Raw genomic sequence first — 23,666 nt, 5'->3', positions numbered from 1 at the left:
CGCCCAACGACGCGGACCGGTCACGATTTAATGATGTTACGTTAAACGAAATTTATCCGCCTGCACCTACCTCCGCCTTGCGCCGCTCGCGGAGTTCGCTCGCCGATCGGAGCTTGCGATAAGAGAGCGCCGGTTTCTCTCCCACTCTTTCTCTTTTTGTCCCGCGGGCGCGCCGATCTGAAATTGCTCGTTGCGAACGCTAATTGTAACGGTGCCTTTTACAATACATCGTCTCGGCGCGATTACGAAAGGCCGGGCTGGCGAAATCGTTTATCACCCGAGTCGCGAGAGCTTGAGAGATACAAGCGGCGGGAATTAGATTAGGGGAGACGAGGCTTAAGATGTAAACCGCGATCAAAATCTTCCCGGAATCCCCGGGACAGTGCCACTTCCGCGCGCTTCTCTTCTCAGTCCCTCCCTCGCGCTGTCCCTCACCTTCCCCTCGAGATGAAATTTCTTTTTGTCAACACAGATGGTGGCCGAATGCACTTTGGTACAAACCGGATCCGGGCACATGGCATTACTCTACGTCTGGAAGATAACGCCATGAACAAACAAGCGGATTCCGGTTTGCGCCGGTGTTCTATGGTCGCCGGCAGCGGTCTAAAATTCAATCGCAATCTATTCAGCGAGAACACATCTTTCGTTAATTAATAATCAGTTACAGACAATATAATTCCGCATTTTTCAATTCTGATGACCCTTTTCCCGTCTAGCGGTAAACGCGAAGAGAAATAACACTGCTAACGTTTCCTCCTGCATCAGCAGGAAGAAATTTATTTATAACGCGCGACGTATGTGTGTTTGCGTTTAACGGATGTCTCTCAATACATCGCATCTCCGCGCGATGTTCGTGACACCCTGGGGCAACACCCGAGTTGAGAGTCGCTGCGCGGACGATACAGTATGTTTCTCATATTTTTGCCAAGCCCTCCCCTTCGAGCAATCAAATAAGATTATTACGTTCGCGGCAGCGAGAGAACTGCACAACGTTGAGAGCGGACGTGCCGGTTGATCGAAACGCAGCGTCTCGCGCGAACGATCCTTCGAAGACTCTTCTTCTTTTTTTTTTTTTTTTTTCAGAGCGCGGTTAGCGCGCTAATGAACTGACAAACGACGGCTACTCCGAGTTCCGGTTATTAAACCGCAACGACCGCTGCGGTGCGGAAGACAATGGGCTCGCGTTTAAACGACCGATCCCAAATCCCATTTACGTTGAACGCATACTAAACATGTGCAGCGTCGATTTACGATCTCGACTCGTAAAAATAGAGGAAATAGAAGGCACCAAGCCTTTGAGAGAATTGCTCTCGATATTAATAGTTTTAAGAAATTTCTTCAATCTTGACTGACTGACAAGATTTTTATCTTACAGAAAATTTTTTAATAGGCAAATTTCTATGTTGAACAAATTATTTCTGCATTATTCCTATAGCTGCAAACTTTTTGCATAAGATAAGAGCGGATCTGTTACCATTGCATTGTGGGTGTAGTAGGTGCCTGCAATGTGCACTTCATTATCGACGAATCAAATCCTGCTTTACCGAGGCAGGCAATCGCGATGTAGTCTACAGGCAACGCCGTGGAGATGACAGCACCATTATTTTTTTCAATTGGGTCGAAGTTCCTCGTAGAGGTGACTGATCCGAAGTCATTTAGGCTTTGTTAGCAATTCCGCAGACTTCCAACATCACTGGACACTCACGTATGTGTATACCACGTTTTTTGCAAGTAATAACTTCATAAATTTTATTTCGGGAAAGTAGAAGCAAGATGAAACCTAATAAAGGAAAAAAATTAAAATAAGATACATATATCGTCTAATACAGATAAAACAATATAAACGAGAAATAAATTTTATTTTCATTTATATTCCTTAGGAAAGTGTTGATAATCGAAAATTGTAAATTAATAATTCGCCAGTGAATTTGTGTAGACACGTTTAAACATTATGTAATTGTTTGCACAATAACGTTTGCAAAATAGTGTAAAAGATAGACGAATCTCAGTCTATTTTTCCGAATTGCTCGATGTTTTATCTCGAGTTCGCATAATGGGGCACATTCATTCGCGCGAATGTGAAGCTGGGTGATAAATGCGAGTCATTATGCCTGATTATGTAAATGAATGTAATTGCATAAATATTCATCCGTGTAATTCGCGCGGTAACGTACGAGATTTATAAAAAAGAAAAGAACCTCCCGCTTCTCTTCTTCGACTTAATGCTCAATCACCGGCCGTCAAGCCCGTCTACTCTTCGGGAATGCGGGTGTACGATTCTCGGCGCTGGTCGTCGGGCGCGCTGGCCGGCGAGATTTAGATTCCCGGTAGAATTGGCCATCGTATTCCTTCCCCCTCCTGCTCCTCTCCGTATCGCCGTTAGCATTGCCATGCTAAATGCTCTCTCTCCCCGCGGTTTAACTGTAATACGGATTCCGTCGCGCATCTGAAGATATCTCTGGCAAACACCGATCTCGTATGTAAGTCAGCGGTTGGCGCTTGTTTCACGCGTTTCGAGCCAACTCCAGCAAGTAAACAATGATACTGTAAAAAGAAACATATAAAACGTACGAGACAATGTTTACAATGGACAAGGATACACCTATTTATGTTTTGTTATAAATTGTATAAATCTCAGGCTTGTTACGCAAGCAATTTTACGTTCCTTTTTTTATATAGTGTGCCTCTAAATAGACTCACATAATAAATATTTATACGTTACATAAATATTTTTATCTGATTGGATAAAAAGTTGGGGAAAAAGCCTGTTTCTTCTTCAAGGAATTTTTTCAAAGGCAAGTTTTAAAATCAGAACTTTGTTAAACAAGATATTAACCGTATTTTTTTCTCTGCCATCTTTTTAGATAGTTTTATTATTCCGTTCTCATTGAGCACGTAATGTTATATTTAACGATAGTCATTTATAGAAAAAAAAAAAAAATTTTTTTTTGTTCAATTCAGTAAATAGAATATACCTAACTGAATTACGCGCGTCACGCTTGCTTTGATTTTCGAAATAACATGCGAATTAATAAATTCGCGAATGTCAATACGACAGGTATTAATATAACAATTAATTACAATGATTATAATAATTAATTGTAATTATGATATTAAATGACATATATAATACAAAATAAAAATAATTCGACTTTTTTTCCAACAGAATGATTCGCAAAATGTTTTTTTTGTTTTTGTTGAATATTGATTTACGTTCATTTTAATATTTCATTAAATGTCCCAAAATTTATGTAACACAAATATGATTATCATAATACATACATGAGTGATATTTAGAATCAGCCCTTTGACTTGTCCGAATAAACTCGTAATCAGCGATCTCGTTGATATACGGGAGCCGTTGCTCCCGGTATTTGCGGACCGTTCTGTGTATGGATGCGAAGTTCCGGATGCTTAGAGTTTAATATTTTCATGGAACTCATTTGAGACGCTTGGCGCTCCAGTTTCCGCTTTTACTGCGTCGTAAGTACGGGTGCCTCGGATGGGGGAACTTTGCGAGTAGGCCGTAACGACATAATGTGGCCTAATACGCGACAGTTTGATAAGAGTTTCGGGTTGAAGAGCTATTTCAGCGAGCACGTACCGTCTCGCGGTTACTCGCAGTAGCTATATATCCTTCGTTCGCAACCAGAAGTAACTTCGCCGGCTTAATTTAGAAACATTATGACTCTTCCAAGAGCAGATTACATTGCAATAATTTCTTGCTCTTAAGGCAGCTTTTGTCAAGAGGTTTTAAAGGACGGAACTAAAAGTACGAAGAGAAGGGCAATTATACGGGACGAAATTCCATCCTGATCTAGCGATTAGCGAGATTTACTCGAATCGTCCCGTCTCTCTCTCTCTCTCTCTCTCTCTTAGCTTATAGATGCTTGTGTTATGTCTTGCATTTGAATCGTACGCTCGTGATACCAGGCTCGCATCGCGACGCGCTTGTATACCCCGCATCCACTCGCGAGATCGAAATAATTATGCGACAAGGAGCGGAAGTGCGATCGTACCGAAGCATGAGATGTAATTCGACGCTGATGCACAACGATGAAGCGTCCCTTTGTATCTACGGACATGGTGTATGCGCTCGACACTCGCACACGATCGCATGCCATCGGTAATCACGATACGTCAAGACGCGCCACGCCGGTCGTGTCGCCTGTCCGTTGCGAGGCTGTGCGATATGCGGAACTTTCTTTCGAGTAATTCGTAATGCGATTGCGAGAGGGCATGGCGACGATCTTGCACGCGGTGTGTAATCGGATAACGGACTTGACAGCAGTGAGAGTGGGTCGACCCTTTTCATGTAACGACCGCTTTTCCGCGGGCTGTCGATCGTTTTAGCGAATGAAATTCGAGATATCTCACGACAATATATGAAATAAAAGAGAGAAAGAGAGAGGAAAAGCTTGAAAGTGGCTCTTGACGTTTTTCCGAAGTTGCGCGTGGGCTGTATAACTTTTTAACTGATGATAAGAAGATAATGGCATTTCGTAATAGTTTCCGTAAAACGCTTTTAAATTTATTCATTTGTAATATGCTTAACAAAGTAGGAATCACTTATTAATAATATCGCTGTGCACGCGTTGTACGCCCTGAGGGACGCCCTGGGTTTCCCCGGGCGACGCTTTATTTTGAAGCGAGAGTTCACAGTAACGGCGCGCGGAAACTCTCTCGCGCGGATACAGGCGGCGTTAATTAGCACTTTCCTAACAAATAGAGCAAAGGTTCATATTTTGCTCCCGCGGGCCGCGCTGCGGAGTTCGGTGAATGCCAATTCACTGTAATCAGAAAATCGGAAATCTATTTATCTTCGCGTTTGTTTTGCGTGCTGTCGGGTCGCGCACTCGTTTGCATAAAGGCAAACGTTTAATTGATCGCCACCGCTGCAGAGCGGAAGAAATAACGGCGGGGCCGCATCGGTGACTTCGTATCGCGTGTATCGATCTCCGAGTGTGTATAACGCGACCGAGCGTAACGCCAGGAGTCGAAAGTCGGATATCAGTGACATCGGTCGTTCCCAAGTCGCGCTTCCACGACCCGGAGCGTCGCACCGGATGTTCTCACGAATTTACGGAAAAATTCGCTCGGCGTTGAAAAACCTGCTGTCAGTATCGAGATGGGGCAAGGTTGGATTCGATGACGGGTCGGTGAAACGAATTAGAGACGCGCGAATGAAGCGACTTAGGTGATTTTAGTGTGATTGTAGAAACAACGTTAGAGCAATCGGACTTCTACTATTTATGCTTTTCTCGAAGTTATTATTATTAACATTGATACCGTTACATTGGGGGGAGGGGAGGGGGATGTTCTTTGTGTTAGAACTCGAGATCTAATCCTTAAAAATGTATATGTATCTTATTTCCTATATAAGTAGCACGAGTTCGAAAGTCTTGTGCAACAGCCCGAAACATGCAGGCACGTTATCGATTTTGTTGATGCTAGGCATAGAGGCGTTTACCAAGGTGTTCCCACGGGATTCCGCTGAAAAAGTTCGCCGATCGCGAAAACCTGTTCCCGCGGACGGAAAAACGGAATAAGTGCCCGCTCGGTTTCTAGGAACGGATGACGGTGCCGATTAAAAGGGAGATGACTCTGCGCGAGCACCGCGCGGTGCGTAACGCGTCGCGAGTTTACGATCTATAACTTCCTCCTCGTACTTCTTTCTCACCGGCTGGTATGATAACATATGCTTATGCGACACTTTATAGTTCATCAAATCTCCTTACTCTCCGTCTCTCGAATTGCGATCGCGGCCATCTCGCATGACTGCTCGATTCGCTCGTATAAAACGACTTTGTTGCGCGCAACACTTGAGAATTTTTGCCAAGCAGGACGGCGCGCATAGTTATCCTTGAATTTTCGTATCTTTTTTTGGGGTGGAAATATGAATGTATAGAGTTTTCGGAGCACGCGAAAATCGGAGTAAAGTAGAAGTTTCAAGTTGTACGAGAAACGTAGTGAGTCTAGCTACGCTAACTCTCGCAAGTATTTGCATTTCATATTTCGCGAAGGTATAACGATAAAGATTTTGAAGAAGGTCCTTTACCTTGAAGATACATGCGATACGAAAGTCATTTAAAAATAGAATACCAGTGTTAGAGGAAATTACGTGAGAAATTCTACGGGTGAGCAAATATTTATGAGTGTATATAGGACACGCTGCGAGAGCGTATATACTTTCCCCAATATTGTGTCGGGATAGAAATTGCTGTCATTTAGGGGCGGCGGAAAAATTTACTCAGTCTCAGTCCTTCGACTGTATATCCTCGAGCCGGTGGCTAATACGAGTAAGTCGACGGAGATGCGTGTGGACGATCAGGTGAGGGTTGTCGAAAGAAGCGGGACGACCGACAGCGAGACCGACATCGACTTCTCTCGCGCGGCGAGGACGACGCGGGTCGGGTCACGAACACCAGGGAAAACACAACGGATGAGGAAAAGGGACAAAAAAAAGAGAGAACGCGGTGGGCGCGGATGTAGGCGGTAGGACAGACGAGAGGAGTGTACGGGTAGAGGACACACGACACGGGGGGGTGGGCCGCGGCTGGTGTGTGTATCCATCGCGCCGAGGGTGGAGAAGGACCTGCGCGCGAATTTCCCGCGTTCGCCCAACTCTCATATTGATCCCACCCCAGCGAACTCCCTCGTTCTAGCGGGAGGTGGGAAGGCGCGCGGGGAGGACGGGTGCAGGGAGGCGGCCCGGCAAGGGTGGTTCGTCGGCGTTATAACGCCGGACCGAGTGTGCGAGTGAGTGAGTGATCAAGTGAGCGAGCGAGCGAACGGGAGAGACCGAAGGGTGAGTCGCAGAATCGCAGGCGCTCCGAGGGTGGTCCAGCGCGCGTCGGAGTCGTCGTGCTCTTCCCGATCGGGATTCGCGAACGTGTCTTCGCCGTCGCCGTCGCTGTCCGCCGTCGCTATCGTCGCCGTCGTTGCTGTCGTGTGTGTCGTGTCGCGCGCTCTCGTCGCGTTATACCCTTACGAGGGAGAGTCGGCTCGTTTTTCCGCCGTTCTACCGGTGTATGTGTGTGTATATGTGTGCGTGTGTGTAACTCGTTGATCTGGTGTTCTCGAAACGTGTTCTCGCGCGCGCGTGCAGCGGAAAGAAGTTTCGGGGAAGTTGTCGACGTGGGAAATTGGCGAAAGTCGAGCGGCAAAAGTGTGCGGCGAGTGTTTGCGGATCGGTCGACGACACCGTTGTTTTTCGGTACACCGCGGGCCGGGTTGTTGCAGCAGCATCGCTATAGTTGTGTATAGTTAATGAGATTCGCCCTCACTTTCCATTCTTAAACCTCTAAAAGTTATTAAATAGAGAAGAAGAACGAGAAATACCACCGAGCAAATTTCATACGCCAAGACTGACCCTTGACTTTGCTGCCTCGATTTACGATCGGCATCGCGACACGGCCTCGCGCGAAGCCATCGCCAGCGGGAAAGTGCATAAAGCGCGAGTGCGAAACCATTTACCAGACTCCTTCGTGCGCCGTTTTTTTTTCTTCTTCTTCCCCATTGTGTCCGTTTTACTACCATTTTATGTCGAAGACGAGGCTGACGGGAGAAAGTACGTAACGCGCGAATCGGCTCGGTAATCGAGTTCGCCGAGCCAGTTCTCGCACCGAGCAATATAACCGTTTTAGTTTGCTAGCGCGAATCACGCTGATGAAGCTGCTTATAACGTGAGAAGGAAATTGCTCTTGGTTAAATAATAAAAAGCATATATTGTCCTACAAATTGAAAATTAACAATTTTGAATGCATCTATATGCAAATCTATTCGTAGGAATTCATATACATTATGCCGCGTCCACTTGGCGACAGACCACGCTTAACTGATTAAATTGTTCAAGAGGCATGTGCCGCTTTGTACTCAAATGGTATGCGTCTCTTGAATGACCTAGTAACTGCAAATTAGTTCTGGAGCTATAGATAACTATAGCCGTTATTGAGAAATGGCATTATATACGTCAACGAGATTTGAACGACTCGTAATTCGTCTCGCCAATAATCGATACGCCGCCAGTAATCGTCATAATCGTCGGGGGTTGTTCTCGATGAATGAAATAACAGCTGCAACTTTTCGGTTAATATTGGTTTAGAAGATTAGTTATCGCGGTCGCGCTGCCATCGGATGATATCCCGAATAGTTTTTTCCGAACGCGAAAATATTTTTCGGGAAATATATGCACGCAGCTATGCATACGTCGGCTTGATTGCACGTGCGTTCGCGTGTGGGAGACTCGCGTAGTCGACAATCCGCGACGATCTATAGTCTATACCAACGATTCATAACGTTCTATAGCGATCACGTCGTAGCCGTGACCGACGGTTCGCAACACGCTCGGAACAATCTCCGTGGCCTCGTTTGGCGGTCAGAAAAAATCAATGCGAGCATATTTAAATACAATTAGTTGAAATATAAATTTATTACGTTACTTTTTTCTGATTCAACGTAGAATGTAAGTTACGTAAGTGCAAATTAAATTTTAAATGGCAGGGAAAAAGTAAAGAGAATAACTGCTCTACATCCTTCAGGAAAGTTGGCACGAGCATCGACAACAAGCTGAAAGTAAGTCTCGAATGTGATACAAACGAGGATTACAGGGTCTGTTGGATTTAATGAGCCATAATATGATATGATACTCCAAAGCGCTCTTCGCTTCGCAAAATGTACTCCGCCGACCGCATAAAGCCTTTCATCGTTGCGTTATAATCGTCGTATTTACTGCCGCTAGTAAATTGTTTGTGCAAGATCTGCATTTTTGTCGGACCGAGGGCGAAAATTTATGTGAGCGCTAATATAAATCCAATTCTAACAATTAAACCGATTAAACGCGTATCGCGCGCTTAACTCCGCATTTAATTACATACGGATTATAGGTCTTTAATTAAAATTGCCTCGGATACATATCTGTTGATGTCGCAGATTGAACTTTGCCATAATCAATATAACTAGTAATCATATTATTACATTCGAAGACTTACACGTTAATTAAAGTATTGAGAAGCGCGACACGGAATTCTATTTCCCAGTGATTTGATCGATCGGTGCTTTTAGCACCGTAAATTAAATATCAAGAGAAATATATCTCATGATTAATATATTATCTGTATAATATCTAGCATTAATGTTGACAACAATACGTTCTGCAATTTTATATTATGAGTGATTTAGAGAGCTAATAGATTCGAGCAGCGAATCGAAATAACGCACAAAGATATATGCACGTTGATGAATTCACGGTGCGAACTGTATTTTCCGGAATCGTTCCACGAATACCGGAACGAAATGGAACATTCTCGTAGTATCGACATGGGACACGTTTCGCCTTGGCGAGACGTCGGGGTTTCGCCCTCGACGAGATCGATCGATCGCCTGTGTCGCCGTCGTCGTCGTCGTCCGCGTCTCGCTCTCGCAACAACTTAATACCCGGAATCTTGTTCCACGTGTAGGCCCGGGCTCAGGCTCGCTCGTAAATACACCCGTGGAACGCGTAAAAGTCCGGAGGCCCGGTCGTGACGCCCGCGTTAGAAGGAGCCCAGGTGGCGAGCTCGAATGCATGCGAATGACTCGGGAATGACTCAAGCGGATCCATTACGAGAAAGAAAGCGATCCGCAAATGCAGAATCGTTTTATCTCTTTAAGCGCTATAAATGCACTGCCAGAGATCTATGAATGCTGCGAACATGAGAATTTTTCAGATATTAAAAATGAAATGTGTAAACTGTAAATAGTTTCTCTATTTTAAATGCGATATTCGCGTATATTGACTCGTCAGTAGCAAGAAAACGAAAATGGCATCAAATGAAATTTTTATACATGTACAAATCCCCTCCCTCGTCGGTAAGAAAAAAATATCTGTCTTGAAACATTTCTTTGACTGATGAAAGTTCCGAAGGGCCGACAATTAAAGCGTTAACCCTTGCCTCGTGTAAAGTGAATCATCTGTGCCCACATTGTTATATTTGAACAGACGTTTCGGATCACGCTTGTAGTTAAGCTTCACAAGTTATTAAATATCCGTGAGAAAATTAGTAGAGAAATATTGTGCGATTAAAATTTGCCCGCCGCACAGTGAGGTTGAGTGCCGTCTGTCAAGTCACGTTCGAGAAAGGATGATTTAAAAAATTGCATTTGAATTCCATTTAATGAGAACATTAATTCAGAATATGGAGATAAAAACCTCGAAACAATGTTTAGTGAGTGTGAAACTTTTAGAAATATAAGAAACTTTCGTTTTATGCTGAAATTATGGATGAATTAAATTTTGTTCGCGTTCCTTGACTGGCTGATTTTATTGCTGTCCATTTCGGTACATGCGATTCGGTGGACTGTAATGGGGCCCAGAACGGCCCCGACTACGCAGAAGAGAGAGAGAAAGGGAGATCGGAGAATGGTCTACGTACACATCGATCGAGAACAGTGCACATGCATGTCGGATACACCGCCGTGATAAATCATTAACCGGGCGTGTTTATTGGCCATGCTCGAGCAAATCCCGGCTGGTGGTTGATTTATTGTCCGGCACCGATGCCGATCGGCCGGCGATCGATCGGTCGTGACTCGCGAATCGGGCGCAACAGGCGGGTCCGGGCGTCCGATACGGAAGCTCGGAGGAACGGAATTAGGTGCGAGATCGGCGTGGGCGTTTAGCGGTTTCGTGGGAAGAGGTGAAAAAGCGCGATAGAGAAAGGATCAGCATGCATAATAAACGAATATCGCCCGCGTCGTCGTGGGGGTTGAGAGCAAGGAATTAAACAAATGTTTAAAATTAGCATCTCAAGTATTTTTACCTCGTAACCCAGTTCGAGCTTCGCGCCGGCGAGCAACGCTTTGTTTAGAGAATAGCTATCCGTTGTCAGAAAGAGATGTCCTCTCTACGCCGAGACCCTGACAGCTTAAGTGTAAAGAAAAAGGAAAAGAGAGCAAAGTGGAAAAAAAGCTGTTTGCCAGGAGTATGCGACGCGGAGACATCAATTTCTCACCCGGTCCCATTTCCCGATCGCAGCTCCACAGGTTACGCGATGTAAATCAGGTCGAACCGCCGCGCCGTCCGGTATTGAAGTTCTATATACAGCACGAAGTAAACTGCCACGGTCGTAGGCTATCTCCATTCTTGACACGTGTATGCGATAAAGTGCACGCGATGGTCCCCTCTCGCTTGATATTACGCTGTGCGCGTAGAAACGGCGATGTGTTTGAGCTAGATCTCTCTCGCGTCAACTATACTATATTCGCACACATTATGCGTTATATTATTTCTTATTTCCTTGGTATTATAAAAGTAACATGAATTTTAATTGAGTTCGCCGGTACAGAAGCAAGACCGTTTAATCCCGTCACATTGCCCGTACACGGACAGTCTCCCCGAGTACCTCAGATGAAAAATGCAATCCGGGTATTTCCCATCGTGCGGCACTCACTCGCGCGCAATTCGTCGGGCTTTTATGCGGGATCCGCCATAATCCCTTCACGTGTCGCAAATGGGTGCAGTTTGTCTTTGCCGTATCGTGACATTCTATCGTTCTCCTCTTGTATATTGTACTTCGCGAGCAGCGAGCAGCTCTCGAATATCGAGTTTATTCGGACTATTTCCGCTTATATTAATTAATATAAAGAGAAAGAGGGAGAGAGAGAGCTACGGACGAGTCTACGAGAATGGCACCTAAGTTTCCCGGCCGGAACAGTCCACCTCGCAACTATCGCGGGACGCGTCGTCCGAAAGGATCGAAAAGCACTTCCGCGGCCGCGGAGAGTCTCGGGGAAAATCGATAAATTGTCTCGCGCAATCAGGATGCGGCAGTTATCGCAAGCGAATGTCCGCCGGTGGTTGTGAAACTCACGCCTGGATATAAACTGCGGTGCGTTTACAGCCACACAACTCGCCGACTTCCTGCGGTACGCTTTATCGGAGCCTCTAGAAAAATAGCACGTCGGAAATAAGCCTTTCTCCTGATGGACGCGGGGCATAAATTTCCTAAATCGTATTATGGAATTATACTCCGCCGCGCATTATTGGCGCGATGAGGACGTTGCGCGTTTGCTGTTAACACGTGTTACAACTACTCGCGATAACTCAATATTGTTATCTTCAACTTAATCCGATATCGTTTTGTCACATTATCATTGGGATTAACAATATCTATCAATATCTAAGCGCTGAATATGCTGTGTCTGTCGAACACGCGACGTACAGTCAATAAAAATCGATTTATTGCCGATAGATTTTCCCAACGATTACGAACAGTGGCTCATAAATCGAAGATTGAATTGAATTTCGCGGATGCGGTTTACAATTTTTCCGTCATTTCAATTCCATTTAATATCTACCGCGTTTTCTTCGTTCGATTTCACTGATTTCTTCCATTCGAACTCCTTGGGTAGCCGCCACTTATTCGAGAACACTCGTCTTATCTTATCAATGTTATCGAATTGCGCCCACGCGTTTCCCCAAGGTTTGAGGAAATGTTTCGATAGTTGACTTTTTTTCGGACAAGTAACTTTATCGTCTTTTATTAGCTACTTGTCTAGCAAACGTTTTAGATGCTTTTTACCGAGCCCGTCGATTGTCTTCTTAATTAATTGAATGGTAACAGTATAGTAATCAATTCAAAAATAACATGTAATGAACATGCAATTAATATTTTGCAATATTACCGTAACAATTATTTCGAACAATGCTTGGAGTAGTAAGTTCATTATTCTTTAGTGCGTGTCACGGTCGCGAGAAATAGAAAATCTGAAATGGGTTGCAGCCTTCGGCGAAAATAAACTGATGTCGAAGGGGGTTGTTGGGTGCGCCGAAGGTTGCCGGCACGCCATCTAAAACGGTGCGCCCGCGAGGCTCGCTGCAGGGATAAAAGTACGAAGAACCGCGGCAGTTTATAGATAGCCTGAACGGGATAGGAGAGAAACGGTACGGTCCCGCGGAGTTCGTTATTGTCCGATTATCGCTGTTACCAGACTAATCTCGCCGCGGCAGCAGCAACCCCGCAGCAACACAGCGGCAGCAACGGCTTTTGCACTTAGCACTTACGTGGCGGTTGGTATTATGTGGCAATAACGAGCGACCCCCATCACGTAACCCCACTTAAGTGCCAAGTCGCTGCCGCGCCGCGCATCGGAAAAGGGCACAGGGGGAGAGAGGAAAGGGGGTGAAAAAAATGAAAAGAGCGCCGCGACCTCCACCCATCGTTACCGGGGTATCCATATGGTATAACGGGCGGTTAACTCCTTCGCTCCATCCTCCTCCTCCCTCCCGCCTCGTGTTTAACCGTGAACACCGCGGGGCTAATAGAAAGTATACACCATCGTACGCTCCCTGCGTCCCCCTTTATTAATATCGATGTTTCGTGCGATGCCGACATTAATCGCGTAATCGGGCCTCCGCTTCTGTTCGAGTATACGCGGTACGTACAGTATCACGCGAATTCGATCACGTGCGCAGCTTTTAAGGACTTCCTCGACGGAGGACAGAGGGGTGGAATCGTGTCTTACTCGAGATTGCAATTTCGCGAAATCACGATGGGTCGTAAATGGGACACCGCCGCGCGATTGCCGTGACTCGTTCGACTCTCGTACTCCTAAGCCCTAGCGAAGAGTTAATTAGAAATTTACAGATGAATTTCTTGTGTAACGCAAAGGGCAAAAATAGCCGGCGCGTAGCAAACACGGCAAATTTGTATTTCATCACGATTCGCATTTTCTTTTAAAGCTCCGCTAATAGTATTTCAACTGTTGCACAACGTGGGAGCGGCTGCAGCGTGGCGTACTGGGAAACGTATTAAGGATACGGCAGCAAGGAGACGTCGCATAACTTCGAATTATCACTGTACATAATTGCTCGAGCGAGCAAGCAACTTAGCGGTACACCAGTCCCGGAGATGTGACGGGGCTGCACCATCGCGGCATACCATCTTAAATAGCCTGGCACTTTATAGATGTCCGTTAATAAACTTCATTATACCGGCTGCGCTTAATTGATTAACGAGAAATTACGAGACGGTCCTGCGTATACAAGCAAAACGAGGGTACGGCGGGCGTTCCCTACGGGGGTATATACCTCGGTCTAGTGGGACTTGAAAAACGAATGAAACCGCGTTAATTAAATCCACAATGTAATCCCGCTTCCACCGGCACCGCCTTTTATTTATTTATTTTTTCTCCGCTTACGTTTTTTCCCCGCGCCGTGGTAAACGCACTGTTTTGAACGTGAAATCGCGCGTTCGCGAAAAGGCGCGAAACCACGCGAGGGTTCGAATCGCGTTCGCAATTTCTACCTGATTGTTATGCAGAGTGAATTACAGAGGGGAGTAATTAGACTTTTAATATCGCTTCGCGATTTTTAACTCGTCGAATGCATGAGCTAGCTAGCGCGAGCCGGCCGTATTAATCTTCTTTCGAGTTATTTTCCAATGGGGGGAGGGTCGTATCCCTCGCAATGAGTCTTCGCATTCCCCGGAGATTAACGGCAACGTTTGCGAGATCGAATCCCGACGGTATCGGCAAACAGTTTCCCGCTATTAAGCGCGAGCTCTTTCTCTCTCTCTCTCTCTCTCTCTCTCTCTCTCCCGCTATGACTTTACCTATGATCTAACTGATGCTCGGGACTGGGAGTAGCTTCCGGTATTTTTGCGCGAGTGCACGCGCACCCGCCTGTATAGGTTCCACGCCCTTTAATTATCCGCAGCTTGACGCCGAGTAGTTACGGCGGATAGTAACGTTGTCATTATGACTGCGAAGAGCGAACGAGGCTACCGTGCCTCCTCTCTCCTCTTTTCTCCTTACCGTCGTCTTCTCCTCCTATCCTTCTCTTCTTTTTTTCTTCCTCTTCCTCTTCTTATTGTGACCCTCGCGGCATCTTCACCTCTCACGACGATATAGAGGTCGTGGCGTTTTAAACGCGAGAGTCATTGTCCAGCGCCCGGTTCAAGATCCGTTCTGCGAAACGCACGATACCGAGTCATCGCTCCTTGGCGGTTATATTCCCGCGATTGCCAACGCTGCCAAAGTCTTTCGGGCATACGCGTATATGTATTTTGCTGTGATGCGAATGTCCGACGTCGCGAACTCTTTGTGCAAAGTTTCCTCCGATGAGATTCGAATAGCAGATAATTCTATCGCACAACCTCACCTAGACCCATTACTTTATCAGCGGCAATAAAACCGTCGCCTCGCTCAGATCCCTAGCTGTAAAGTGGTATTAAGTACCAGCTTTAAGTAATCTCGGGTGAGACCCAACAAGAAGCCTGTTCGTACGACGCGTTCTCGGGGGTCCTTTGTTCGCGAGTGGATGCTGCGGGATCGCCGCGATTTTACGAGCCGGTCGACCGATAACCGGTCAGTCGACCGTTTCTCGCAGTATCTATCGTAACTAAGTACACTATAATATGTCAGCCGTCGCATAGGAGCCAATGGCGGGGCGTAAAGTAGTACTGCCGTTGAAACAATGACGACAGGTAGGCGCGTCGCGATCCAGGACGCTGATCTTTCTCTCATCGAAGGACCGGGCAAGTTCGTGGGCGTCGTGGCGTCCTAATAGCTTTTAATGCCCCGCCAACGTGATTTAGGTGTGCACCGCTATAGGCTCCTCCCTCCCCTCCTTCTGATTTTGCACAAAGGATCTCGACAGTGCACTGACCGTCCTTTCGAGTGGCGAGACTCAGACTGGCTCGGCGGCAGCGCCCTTGAAATTCCTCCCGCGAATACCTGCGGTTGCAACTTTCGGCCGCGCGCACGGGCATAAAGTAAGATAAAGCTCTGTAAAACGGGCGTAACTTTTTTTTTCCCCTCCGCGGCTGGAGCGACAATCGCCGCGTTGCTGCCGATTTCACGCGGCGCGCATCCGTAATTCTCTCCGCGGCTTAGATTTGCGTGAATTTTTTAAGAGTTTTACGAAATGCTTTAATGCACGAATGCGACCAAGCGGATTTTTTTTCTCTCTCTCTTTCTCTCTTTAGGTTTTTTTTAACCGGCCGAATCGTCATCCCTCTCTGTCTCCGCTCGGAACCAGCTCTACTGCGAAACTGTCACGTCGAATCGCGTTTGAAAAGGGATTTCATTTTTCTACGAATCTCCCTTGCATTTTTTATGATCAACTTCACAGTCTATAAAAGTCCAACGTCAAATTGAGAAAAAAATCAAACAACTTTTCAACTCAAACGACAGAAACTCAAATAGAAGACGAAATAGAAGATTGTAAAAATACGCGTTTTTTAAAGCAATGTATATTTTCTGAAACAATATGACACTTTGTCGTTCAAATTTCTGACAGTCTGGAAAGGGCACTTTGACCTTTTCCACTACGGATTTTGAGACGCGTAAGCCCAGCTACGCAATTGCCGCATCTCTCGTTGTGTCTTTGATACCGTGTACCTCGTGTGGTCCTCTTTCGTACGACGTATAGATCGTCCGCGTCCACCCACTGATACGCGCGAATCTCTCTCTCTCTCGGAGTCTCAGGTTACAGACGACTCTTTCCCAAAAAGAGCAACGGTACACGGATACACGGACATCCACCTCTTAGACGCTATATGCAAATTTCCTTGCCTCCTAGCCGGAGCACCGCCAGACGTCGGGAATATGAATCACGCTGCGATGAGAGGCCGCTGCCTCGTAACAGGAAATCCGTCGCCATACGCGATCCTGCGAATTCAAACAAAGCCCGATGCATTCCCCTTTATCCTGCCCTTCAGCTTTTTCATCGATCGGCCGCAGCCCACGCGCGCAAAGAAAGCGCCTTCAGGCTTTTCGAAACGTGGGAATTAATATCGACTATATAAAAGGATTTTAATTAATAATTTCAATAATGTAAAAGAGCGTTTCTTTCTCTTACTCTTGTCCCCTTTCCCTCTTCTCCTTTCCGATCTGTGCACGTCATTAATAATTTTTATAACTGAAACTTAATCTCAAGATGTAATCTCAAACTTTGATCCCAAGAAGCAATCTCAAGTTTGGTATCTTAATATATAAAGAAATATGTCTATATTCAAACGGGCTTATAAAACGAAAATAATACCGAGATAACAATAAACGATATGGACAAGTTCATATTTTCCTCGACATCTCGACAGTGACACTTTGCACGGCACTGACGTCACTATTCGGAGATGACCAAATCGACTGCCGGGGAGCCTTAAACTCGCATTTTACTTTCATATACCAATCCAGGAAGTCGTCCGCGAAACATTTCCATTGGAAAGGTTATAGCGCGCGCGGGTGGATCATATGATATCAACGAATCGATATATTTATTTCTCTTGCAAAGATATAGAATTACACATGTAGTCGTAATCTAGTTTCTAAATTTCTTTGGAGTTTTATATATTATATACATTCTTTATGTACTTTTCATAATTGCATTACGAGGAAAATCTCTGAACTCGTAAGAGATGCAATTATGGATCAATTTTTTTGCAGTTTATTTTTTTATACCAGTGAACTCAGCCACCAAATTGTCTTCTAATTTGCCTGTGAATAACAGTATTTAAAGTTACGCCTAATGGCGTATTAGCTGCGAATTTGCATTTGTGGTATCTTTTGTGACGATCGACGACGGATGGCACAATAAAACAAACTGTAGCTTGCAAGTAGACGCGACGGAATAAACCGCCGTTTATCAGCACGTAACGAAGACGGTCACGCGACCTCGTGATTCGCGGATAATGACCGTGACGGAGGCCGCATATAGCTGCCCCCGTCAATGTACGACGTCTCCACTTCCGATGCAGAAAGCTGCCGTTTCCTCTGCAGCGCTCCCGTCGCAAGAAAAAAAAATCGCAGGTGCAATCAGGTCGATATTACGCGAAAATTAGTAGCACATAAGGACGGACGTGCGTGCGTGATCGATATGCGATCGAGTCAATCGCGAAAACTTCACATTGTTTTTCTTGCAAGACGTTCTCGAAATCGATTAACATTATCTCTCTGCATGTTTTTCATAAGATTTTTTTTTTACGTGATTTGATGTTTTTTGTTTATAAATCTTGACAACGTGCTTCAGAATATTTTGTGATTCCGAAACACTTATAATAATTCTTTGAATAATCTTCTTCCGCTAAATTAGGTTGAGACGAAACTTTATACTATAATACTTTGATTCTATAATCCTCTTTTCACTAAGTTTCACTGAGGAAAAATTTTAAGATAATTTTAAGATAAATTCCAAAATGTGCAGATATAATTTATGAGAACTGCTGAAGTTTTAATAAATTATTATTACATAGTTCAAAATCAATCGAGTGTACATCGAGACCCGACCAGCGGCCTTCTTCGTCGCGCAAAGGCGACGAACATTTGTGTGTGATGATTCGACGTGATACGACACTGAAGAATCTTGACGGATCAAAATTATTCGCGACGTCCTCGAGTGAAACTTCGAGGAGGGAGCTCTGACTCGTCCAAGAAGAGACGCGAGATTTCGATGGCGAGATAAAAATATCTCCAGTCAATTCGAGTCATTGGACCAATTACTCCAGATGTAGTTTTCGATTTGTCCTACGAAACCCGGAGAAACCGTGGAAATGTCACCTTAGTGAACTTGTTACCAAGACTGGTTACTCTAGGGACGATCGATAAGAACGAGCGGTAACATTTAGTGCAGATTGGTAGAGAGGAGATCTTCGTGCGTTCTCTTGCTGAAGATGGACGCTCTGGAGCTGCAGGCCGCCTTGGTGAAGCTCGATCCGGCCACCACGGTGACGCCGATCGGTACCACCGTGAAGCTGATGCCCCATCATCGCGTCGCATTCACCGTGAACATCGACGACGAGAGTGATGACATGACTTTGGAGGATTCGACGCGGAACGACGACGAGAAGTCGCCGGCCGAGACGGCGACGTCGGTGTCGAGGAAGACGCCGGGTAACTGCGCGGCCGGCCTGACGACGGGTCACCATCAGGGCGGCGGCCAGCAGATGGGTGTCTCCAAGTGCGGCATCGCCGAGGTCAGGTGACGCCAGCCACCTTGCTACGGCGTCAACATGATTTACCACACTTATCCGCCGCACCGAGGCAGCAAGCACCACGCCAAGCATCACGCCAAGGAAAAGAGATACCATCATCATCACACTATGCACCATCAGCATCACAGAGCTCACGTGGTAAGTCATCGCGTTATAGGCGCGCGTTGCCGCGGACAAAGAGGCGACGACGACGATGACGTTGTCGTCGCGCCGTGAGCGTGCGAAGAGATTCCCTATTGTCTGTACTCGCAAGGTCGTTTGATTGTTTCACGACGCGTTGAATTCGAAATTAACCTTATTAATTGCGATGCGGAAACGGTGAGTGAGAAAAATTGATTATCTTTTATGTTTTTTTACCGGAGAGATTTTCGCATCGATATAGAACGAAAAATAATTAATTAAGCGATACGCCGCGAGAGAAAAGGAGTTTCTTCTACGTCGCACTGCAGCCGTTTAACAATTTCTATTCTTCCTGCAACAATTTCGCGCTAGTGACCAACCGCTACGAAAGCACTTCGTGCTTTCCACGAGACTCATCCGGGGGCTTTTATAGAATTCAATAAGAGATGGAGGCGTGTCGTAGTAAACTCGTATTTCCGTGAGCCCCTCGAGAAGCTTAACTCGCCGCGGGCACTTGTATTATGTATTTCGTTCAACCACATTCCCCCTACAAAACACGAACGTATCTGAAAAGATATTACACTTCGTATTCCCGTGATACAAAGAATAAATAATATCTCGCAACGCGAATGACGGCGAGATGAACGACGGACGAGCCATGTGTCCAATAAAGAGATTAAATTTACCTACCGTTCCGGAAATAATTTCCGAAACGCAGTTTTTCTTCGATTTTATTTTACTTATCCACCCCGAAATTCGCGCAATACGATATTTATTATCGAAAGTTTTATTGACTACAATTCACCTGCTTTGCGGCCGCTTGAAAATGCTGAAGTCTACAGTTTAATTAAAATTGATGCTCCACGCATGTCGAGAGATTGCAAATTAAATTTGTATACTCGTATTTCGAGGGAAATTAAAATCGAGATTAAAACCGACTAAATTGCGCATCAAAGTTAATGTTTAAGTAGACGTTTGCGTGGTTATATTAATATACTTCGTTATATCGCTGCCGCTGCTCATTTTGCAGTAGCATTTTGCGAATCGACCGTTCCCGCATCGTCCTGGCCATCGCCCGTTCGTGTGCCGTATCGGACGCCACTTTATTCATTGAACATACTCATTGTGTGTTCCGTGCTCATGCAGCGAGCCGTGCGCGTTTCCTTTATGAATTTTTTCTCGCGCAACGGTTCCTCACAGTGACGAATGTGTATCACCGAGTCAGCGGACAATGCGACACGCTCCGGCTGGCGTTCTGTTCTCTGGCTTCGCGTTTGCACAGCTCCGCGTATCCGCGATACGCGAGGACGGGCGCGTGTTCCGTGACGGAACACATACGGTATAATACCCGGGCGTCTCTCGTGTCTGGCCGACGTAAGGAGCAAGCCGCGTTCGCGCCAGCCACTTTATTTTCCTAGCGGTAGTTTCGCGCTGGGAGATAATTAACGAGCTCGCAAGAGCAATCGACCGCGCGGCGCGTTAACGCGGTCCCTCGTACCTACGCCTACGAGCGTACTAGATTAGCATGTTAATTTTTTAACGGGGCTTTTCGATCTGCGCTTACGTGCGCCGGAGCAACGCATTTTCTGAGGACGTGTTTCCAAGCAGAAGACGGCATACGAAATGAGAGAATTGCATTCGTAATAGAGAGACAGAGAGAAAGAAAGAGAAGGGAAACGTTAAAATTTTCTATTTGTATTAAAGCATTGCATGAATTGCGCGTAAATTTCTACACAATTTTTTTTTGTTTTTTTACTAAAACATCTATTTATTTGCGCTGCAAATTTAGAAAAACTGTTTTAATTATGTTAGTTTGTTTATTCCGGAGAATAACTGCTTCGTGCTGCTGGATGACACTCGCATTCGTGACGAAGGGATTCACCGTAATTGTACCTTCGTGAAGGGAGTCGATCAGACGGGTTCATTCGAGGGTGAATTGACGTCTCGCGCGAAGACGCGCGTCCGCGCGTGGATGTGCACGTGTACATCGCGATCTCGAGTGCGCGTACGTACGTGTGCGTACGCACCTTGGCAAGCGTGTACTCGCAGCTGCACTTAAGCGGGACATAATAGGCCTATCGCGAACCACTTGTCTACTTCAGACCCATCGCCCGCGGCCGCGACGACCGACGTTAATAGGCGCGTTTGCGGGAGCCACGAGGGGGAGACCGACGAGGACTGTGCGACACCACGCAGATTACGAAGTGCGTGAATGGCGCATCTCTCGCGCCGCAATTCGCCAAGTGCGTCTCATTTTAGATAATTGCCGTGCCCCGAGTTTGGATCACGACGTCAACCTCGTTTGAGATGCATTCGCTGTTCCGCAATCTGGCAGGCAGAGCGCAGCTTTGTACGCTCGATATTTGATCTTGCCGTGAGATTTTCACCAAAAACAACCCAACCGACAGGACCTCCAAATATACCGAATCGGAGAAAATAAACTCGTGCATCCGCGCGCGTCCGACATCCGTGCATCGCGCCGCGCCGCTGATTCTCCCAATTCGCATATAATTACGCGGCGCGCTTTAGATATTCGTACACTCGTGCGTATATTCGTTTTTATTGCACATTACGTTCCGACTCCACGCAGCGGAGTAAATCGTGCACGCCGCGAGCTACCCTTCGTTAGGTCCGTTATAGGAGAGAGAAAGAGCCGCCGAGACTCTTTCCCTCTCGAAGTACATACAATCGTCCAGTATCCGGCTATCGAGCGGCTCGCCGGCGCGGTATTGAATTCTCGAGTGGGAGGAAATGCCGCGAGCGCATCACGCGTGTGTACATATGCACATATGGGAGGCATACGTTTCTGCGTATACATATATATATACACGTATAGCGTATCCTCCCCTGAGTCACACGCCGGGGGCTCCGTCAACTCCGGCGGAGGTTCGGCTCGGCATGTGTATCGGATGGATAAGATCGATAATGTTGGGCCACGTAACTAGGACGGCGGTCTCCGTCGCGCCCCGAATATCTCTCGCGCGCGGCGATATATAATATACATTTTATACATACATATATATATATATATATATATATATATGAATGTAGGTACTCGCGATCTTTTATTTCACCTTGCTCGTAGCACACAATATGTCAGGGAGAGATGGCTATAAATCCTGCCGCGGATAACTTTATATAGTCGAATTTATGGTTATCTTGCGCAACACGCTTGGAATTGTAATTGTTCGCTGTTTTACACAACGGCGAGCTAAATCGCGCCGCACTATTGCTTCGCGGTAACGAGCATTGAAAATTGTATTCGTAAATTCCGTTGCGTATCGTTTATTTCTGTATAGTTCAAGCTTAAGCATCTTTATTTTATCTGCATACATTTTGATCCTATCTGATCACACAGACTCTCTCTCTCTCTCTCTCTCTCTTTCTGTTTGCGCAGCGGAAAAAAGGCCCGCCGACCGTCGTGCGTCGCCCAGGGTCAGACTTTCAATTAAAGTTTAAGTCGGGGTCTTAACGAGGCTTAAAAGAATCGGCGCGTACACGTGCTTATACACTCATGCCGAAGACTTAAGCCGGCTCGTCCCGTTCGCGTCGTTTGTCCGTCGAAGGGATGAACTTGCCCGCTTCGGGCTTCTGTTGCGACCACGAGGTGATACTCGAACGACGTGTAACCGGTATAATCGGGGATCAGTCGATGTACACATTTCGTGTTCGCGCGAGAGCGCGAAAACGGGCTAAGGGATTTCGCCAAGCGGCGAGCGTAGCGGGCGGATGAGCTTATCGACGAGCCGCGATTCGATACATTAAGCCGGCAATGAGATTCGTCTCCGCGCAATAAAATATTTAATTTGTTTCACCGCAATTGACGCCGAATCACGTAATTGCGTGCCGTAATCGAAAATAGCGGTTTTTCACATGTAGAGAAACTAATCGACGGCCAACAAAAAGGATACGAATTTATTTGTATTGTATCACTACAATATATCGTTGTAATGGCTTATCGATTTTAATGTTTTACAGTTGTGTGGAGTTAGATATATAGACCATTTATTCATATTTCATTTAGAGTCGATCACGTTAAATCTCGTTTGCGCTAGAAAAATAATATACAGTAACAGGTGACAATGAGAAGTTCACTTTTCTAAAGAAGCCTGTTTTTACCTCCTTTTATATAATCAAATTTCCAACTTCTCCCTTATTTTATTCCGCTTTTTCTTTGTCGTTCCGTGGGCGTGGGATATATTTATAGTAAATATTCTTTTGTTGCGAGTCTGACAGGGGCCAGTTTTCCAGCTTCCAATAAATTAGTCGGCCGGCCGACCGGCTTCCCGTAGCTTATATACCTCCGCGTCTCGGAGAACGTCTAATTAGGGTCCGTCGGAGTCGCGCGGAGTCAGCGGTAAAAATATTTGCATCCGCCGTTTTGCAATTTGTGCAAAATGTGCGTGACGGACGCACGCGTGGACGCGCGCGTCGGCTGTGCGTGATCCAGCTATGAAACCGTCAAGACAAAGACGCACAATACGCAATTTCGCGCCGCAATTTCGATGAGTGCCACGAGAGAAGGGCGACAATCGCGACCGATCGCGCGAATCGATTGACAGGACGACGTCGAAATTA

At 46.0% G+C, this 23,666-nt stretch overlaps 2 protein-coding genes across 2 annotated transcripts in view; both read left to right on the top strand.

Annotated features, from left to right (window-relative positions):
• Window positions 1-23,666, top strand: part of LOC105452961 — a 94,094-nt gene that overhangs the window by 7,734 nt on the left and 62,694 nt on the right. The gene's annotated exons all lie outside the window — the stretch shown is intronic.
• LOC105452960 lies at window positions 6,774-18,968 on the top strand. Its single transcript, XM_011694527.1, has 2 exons — window positions 6,774-7,570; window positions 18,231-18,968. Exon 2 carries the CDS (start codon window positions 18,648-18,650, stop codon window positions 18,957-18,959), a length of 312 nt encoding a protein of 103 aa, XP_011692829.1. The 5' UTR covers window positions 6,774-7,570; window positions 18,231-18,647; the 3' UTR covers window positions 18,960-18,968.

This window comes from Wasmannia auropunctata, unplaced genomic scaffold (genome assembly GCF_000956235.1).
Source record: "Wasmannia auropunctata unplaced genomic scaffold, wasmannia.A_1.0 LD336023.1, whole genome shotgun sequence".
In the NCBI taxonomy this organism is placed as follows: Eukaryota; Metazoa; Arthropoda; class Insecta; order Hymenoptera; family Formicidae; genus Wasmannia; species Wasmannia auropunctata.
The sequence above is the reverse complement of the archived record's forward strand: the minus strand, read 5'-3'. Positions and strand labels throughout refer to the sequence as shown.